This window comes from Eubalaena glacialis, chromosome 17 (assembly GCF_028564815.1).
Source record: "Eubalaena glacialis isolate mEubGla1 chromosome 17, mEubGla1.1.hap2.+ XY, whole genome shotgun sequence".
In the NCBI taxonomy this organism is placed as follows: Eukaryota; Metazoa; Chordata; class Mammalia; order Artiodactyla; family Balaenidae; genus Eubalaena; species Eubalaena glacialis.
Window position 1 is genome coordinate 5095299 of NC_083732.1, and position 5675 is coordinate 5100973.

General features: G+C 47.5%; 1 protein-coding gene and 1 non-coding gene across 2 annotated transcripts; both read right to left on the bottom strand.

The window, feature by feature from the left end:
* Positions 1-252: 252 nt before the first annotated feature.
* Positions 253-1403, bottom strand: RPS20 (ribosomal protein S20). Its single transcript, XM_061171489.1, has 4 exons — positions 1263-1403; positions 984-1083; positions 623-696; positions 253-471 (listed from the first exon to the last, which is right to left on the bottom strand). The coding sequence occupies exons 1-4, from the start codon at positions 1263-1265 to the stop codon at positions 289-291; spliced, it is 360 nt and encodes a 119-aa protein (XP_061027472.1). The 5' UTR covers positions 1266-1403; the 3' UTR covers positions 253-288.
* On the bottom strand, positions 763-829 carry LOC133077510 (small nucleolar RNA U54). The gene has a single exon (XR_009697776.1). It is a non-coding gene; the product is annotated as a small nucleolar RNA U54 (small nucleolar RNA).
* Positions 1404-5675: the final 4272 nt, after the last annotated feature.

The following is a 5675-nucleotide window of genomic DNA, read 5'->3' on the forward strand; positions in this document are numbered from 1 at the left end:
ACAGGCGGCCAGACTGTACATACTCACCACCGACGCCAGCAAGGTCTCACACGTTCTGTAGCTAATGCAGTGCAGCGTTCAAACAACGTCACGTGCAAACGGACTCAGTGGGCCCTGCAAGACGCAACGAGGAAGAGCAGAACCCAGGCTACCCACCTACTTCTAGTCACCCTGCTTACAAGGGGGAATGAATTCCGGGGCACGACTCCCTCCCTAAGGCCCGTCAGGGTCCGGAATAAGAGCCCACGAAGCTTAACGGCCGATTATCAATTTATTAGAGCCGCTGGCTCAAGCATCTGCAATGGTGACTTCCACCTCGACTCCCGGCTCAATGCTGATGGAAGTGATCTGCTTGACGATCTCGGAAGGGCTGTGCAGGTCGATGAGGCGCTTGTGGATCCTCATCTGGAAACGGTCCCAAGTCTTGGAACCTTCCCCGCAGGGGGTTTTCCTCGTTGTTATTCTCAGGGTCTGCAGCGGAAGACAGAGAACACCAGGCACCCAGGCTGCGGGAGCGCCGCGCTCCCCAACCTCCCGGCGGGCCGCTCCGAGCAGCACGGCTGCGCGCTCGGCCCGTGCTCCCCCGGCGGCCCCCCGCGCCCCGGAGCGCCAAGGCTCTCACCTTGGTGGGCATTCGCACCGGTCCCTTCACCTTGAGATTCTTCTCCTTCGCGCCTCTGATCAGGTCGGCACACACTGCAAGCGGGGAAAAGCGTCTGGGCCCTCGCTCACGACAGGGGCGGCCTCACCGGCCCGCAAGGCCGCCGGCTCAGAATAGCGTACGCGACTATCACCGGAACTCAACCTAGTAAGCATCTCCTCATCGCCAACGGCGGGGGGGCGGGGGGGCGCGGTCCACGCCGAGGGGCCGACCTTGCTCGGCCTCCTCGGGCTACGCGCCTCGCCGCCGCGAGCCTCACAAGCCCAGCTCGCCGCTGCTCCCGCCCCGAATCCGTCCCCCGGCCCCGAGCCACCGCACTGACCCTTCTCCAGCGACTTCACGTTGCGGCTGGTGAGAGTGATCCTAATCCGGTGGATCGCCACCTCGGGCTCCACGGGAGTCTTTCCGGTGTCCTTAAAAGCCTGTTGTCCCACAGGTGAGAAAAAGCACTTCTAAGACAGCCTATCACCTCCCGGGAACGAGCGCGCTCACCAGCCCCCTTCCCCGGACAAGCGAGTCCCGTCTCCTCCCGCCAGCCCGGCAACCCCGCGCCCGCCCTCCCTCCCCGCGCCGAGGCCGGACCGGAACGCCCCCGACTCACCATGGCTGCGGTGCGGCTTCCTGACCGACTTGTTCCTCCGCGAGAGCGAACAGCGGTGAGTCAGGAGAGGGAGCGGGAAGCCCAAAGGTCCGCAGCAACGGCGACCGCGTCTTCCTCCAAGAGGCACGCGTGCGGCCTGCCGGACCCTTATATAGCCGCGCTCGCGTCTGCATCCGGGTCCCGCACGCCCCTCCGCGCTGCCCCGGAAGAGGAATCGCCTGGCGAGCTCTAAGGCGGCGGCGCGAGCAGAGGGGCGGCCCGATGCGGCCGCGCGCGCCCCCTGCCGGCCCGGCGGAGCCAGAGCGCCGTCGGGTGGGGCGCCGCCGCGGTCCTCAGGGCACCTGGCGGGGATGATGGGGAGACTGCGACCTGGCCTAGAACTCCACAAACTCCTCCGTCCTGGTGCGCCGACCGCCGGCCTCTGCGGAGTCAGAACGACTCCTGTGCTTGTGGCTTCTACCCTGCAAAGCTTCTTCCCGTACAAACCGAATCACTCGTGCTCTAAGCAAACGGGTAACTTTTCTGAGTGAACTCACGTGGATATTAGGGGAAATGACTGATAACCTGGGTCAGTTTTTATTCTTTAAATTAGCAGTCATTTTTCATAGCCTGGAACATTCCTTCGCGGTGTTTCATCTTCTGGCTTCCCAGACCGGCAGAAGCATGTGCGGTCTGTTTCTGAAAAGCACCTGAGCGTGGTTCTTCCCCCTCCCGGGACGCGAGGGCGAACGCGCCGGGCTGCCGCGCTTACGCCGGGGTGTGTCGTGCAACCCAGGCCCCGCCTGGAGACCCCGGCTCTCCGCCTAATTCCAAAGCGTGTTATCGCCTCTCTGTCCGGATAAAGTGATGTTGGATGAGACCCTTGAGGACCTCCCTAATACTCCCTAATACTAGGACAAAGTACAGTGGACAGACCGAGAGCGGGCAGCTGACCTGGGTGGCCAGGAGAGATGAGGAGGACACATATTCTTAAAGATGACGGAGTGGTTACGTGGGACGAAATAGGTGAGTTGTGTTTTGATACGGGGCAGAAGCAAGAGTAAATAACCTCGTATTGTTTTACAGGTGAACCTGAGAGCAGAAGAGTTATTTGCTCAGCCCCACAGATCTGACCCCTCCAAATAGGGGCCTTTCTTGAGCCTTTCACTTCTGTTCCTTGGAGGGGAATTATACTTAAAACGTATATCAGATAATACCATTGACTTACTTATTTGGTGATAATCAGGCACAGCTGATACCTGGCTTTCTTTGGCTCACAAAGAATATCTACTAGATTTTGCTTCCATTTAGCCAATAACTTAAATGTCAAAATTCGGATATTTTCCAGTTCAGTTATTTTAAAATGTCATGCATTGGCTGTAAATACTTTATTAGTAGAATTTGCAGCAGAAAGTCCAAAAACCCGCATTCTTGTTTTACTAGTTGTATCCTAAATGAGACGTCAAGACTTAGGGCTTTCACGTCTTGGCATGGCTACCAGCCACAAACAGACAAAAAATGCAGTTGCCCAAGCTCCCTGGGCGGTGATCAACCACCGCTGCATTAATACCGAGTACGAATCTTCAGAGAAAGCTTACTTGAGTAGCATTCAAGTTTTACAAGTGCTCAAAAGACAGCCAGAAATTCAACGGTGGAGTGTTTGAGAAGTACATTTGTGGGTTTTTTTCAATAACAAATCTGATACATCTATTCTTAGGTGTCCTTGATTATAGAAAAAGAACTTCAGCATAGTAAAAGGCAAAATATGGCCCAGCATTTATGGGAAAAATGATTGATGTGACTAGTACTAAGGAAACAGCTGGTTGAGACATTAGACAAATGCAATGAAAAGATCACTATTTTGAAGTTTATAAGATTTCGTTTCAAACATTTTGTCATATTTTCCTCTTGAAAGTTATCAACTGCGGTAGTCCCCAGATTTCAATTAAAAATGTAATATTCTAACATTAGATGTGAGATATTCACTGGAGAAAAATTAAAAATTAACAATAAGCACAAAAGAAGAAGAAAATACAGAATCCCACATTCAGAGATAGACCACCTGTTTACACTTTTAGATACATACATATCCCTTTAAAATGTGGGCTTATACTGTATATACAGTTTGGTAAGCTTTATCCACAGAATATTTTGCACAGTAAATATGCTTCTGCAACATTCCTTTTAATGACTGTACTGTATGGATGGGTCATTCATGATTTATTGAACTCGTCCTCTGTTTTTAGACACTTAAGGTGTTTTCCCCGCTTCACTCTTACAAACAGTACCATGAGGTACATGCTTCTAGACCGGGATTTCTCAGTCTCAGCACAGTTGACATCTGGGGACACATGAGTCTTTCCTATGCATTGTAGGATATTTAGCGGTATCCTGGCCTCTGCCCACTAGGTGCCTGTACCAGTCCTTCCCCTTCAGTTGTAACAAACATGTCCCTAGACATTGTCAAATATCCCCTGTGGGGCAAGACCACCCCCAGATGAGAACCACTGCTGTAGACACATCTTTCAACTCAGCCTTAATGCCTTAGATCAATGACTAGATACACTTATTCTTTGGTGGCTTCATCAAAGAATAAGCATATTTTAAATACTTTGGTATTAAGTAAATCGCCCTCTGGGAAGGTTCCGCCCCAGTAGATACTTCTTCCAGCAGTGCAATGAAGATTTCAGTGTGAAAAATAGAATTAAATTTCTGTCTCATTTTTAAAATATTCTTAAAAAATTTTTTTATTTAAGTATAGTTGATTTACAATGTTGTGTTAGTTTCTGCTGGACAGCAAAATGATTCAGAATATATGTATTCTTTTTCATATTCTTTTCCATTACGGTTTATCCCAGGATATTGATTATAGTTCCCTGTGCTCTACAGTAGGACCTTGTTGTTTATCCATCCTGTGTATCATAGTTTGCATCTGCTCACCCCAAACTCCCAATCTTTTCCTCCCCAACTCCCCCTTCCCCTTGGGAACCACACGTCTGTTTAAGAATTATTCTTCAGACCATTACAAAGTCTGTGTTTTCAATATCTGTATCCATATCCTTCCTTCACTAATTTTTGTAGTTCTTTGAAAAGTATCCTGTAAAGCAGGTATTTGTGTCTTTCTGTGGACAGCCATCTACTGGTCTTTCGCTGCAATGACAGTGTCATCAAACTGTTACACTTCCAAAAGGAAATTAACAGCAGTTAAAAGCAACTCAATTCATGGTACCCATGTATATGTGTATGAAGAAAATGCTAAAGACAGATTGTCAAATGAATGTGGATGAGTCTGCTTAGACACTATTTTTTTGTATAATTTTTGATTTAAATAAAATTGGTGGGAAAACTCATCAGTGTGAACTTTCAGAATAAAAGCCAGAAAGAAAAAGAATAAGAACTTTCTCCTGTGCCCACCCGTGCCGTATGCTAAGGGGGTGAAATGTAGAGGCAGTTCCTTGGCTTTCCTAGGGTTACAGGTGAGGATTAGAGCATAGGATAGTAGCCAGCACCGTTGCAAATGGACTACCTGTATTAACCTCAATCTGTTTGATCCTTGCGTCAACCTTGGATTCATATTTTGTATCTATGAGGAAGCTGAGCTTAGGTGACAGGAAGGTCACAGGAAAAGCCAGTGTTTGAACCCCAGAGCCTGCGTCTTGGCCACTATGCTAGACTATTTCTCAGTATATGTTAGGTCTAATCTTTATCACTAGTAGCATTAGTATATCTGAGAGGTTAAAATCCTATTATGTTAAATAAAATGACATAGAAGGGCTTTATAGATTTCACTTTAGTTGGGGTCAGAAATTTCATTGAGCTACTAATATGTGTTCATTTTAAGGTAGAATCCCCATTTTTTAAAAAAAAATTTTTTTATTGGAGTATAGTTGATTTACAATGTTGTGTTAGTTTCAGGTGTACGGCAAAGTGAATCAGTTATACGTATACATGTATCCACGCTTTTTTAGATTCTTTTCCCATATAGGCCATTACAGAGTATTGAGTAGAGTTCCCTGTGCTGTACAGTAGGTCCTTATTAGTTATCTATTTTTTATATAGTAGTGTGTATATGTCAATCCCAGTCTCCCAATTTATCCCTCCCCACCCCATCCCCTGCTCTCCCCCTGGTAACTATAAGTTTGTTTTCTAGAGTTCTATCTGTGACTCTATTTCTGTTTTGTAAATAAGTTCATTTTTACCATTTTTTTAGATTCCACATGTAAGTGATATCATATGATATTTGTCTTTCTCTGTCTGACTGACTTCACTCAGTATGATTATGTCTAGGTCCATCCATGTTGCTGCAAATGGCATTATTTTGTTCTTTTTTATGGGTAAGTAATATTTCATTGTATATATGTACCACCTCTTCTTTATCCATAGAATCCCCATTTTTTAACTCTTTCAATTCTGAGTTTGAAGTTCCGTAGATAC

What these genes read in the sequence shown, in the direction of transcription:
- RPS20 (XM_061171489.1), bottom strand. An exon ending in CGTGAAGTCGCTGGAGAAGG is followed by an intron (nt 697 to 983) that starts GTCAGTGCGGTG and finishes CCCCGCTTGCAG; the next exon opens with TGTGTGCCGACCTGATCAGA. An exon ending in CGGTGCGAATGCCCACCAAG is followed by an intron (nt 472 to 622) that starts GTGAGAGCCTTG and finishes CTTCCGCTGCAG; the next exon opens with ACCCTGAGAATAACAACGAG.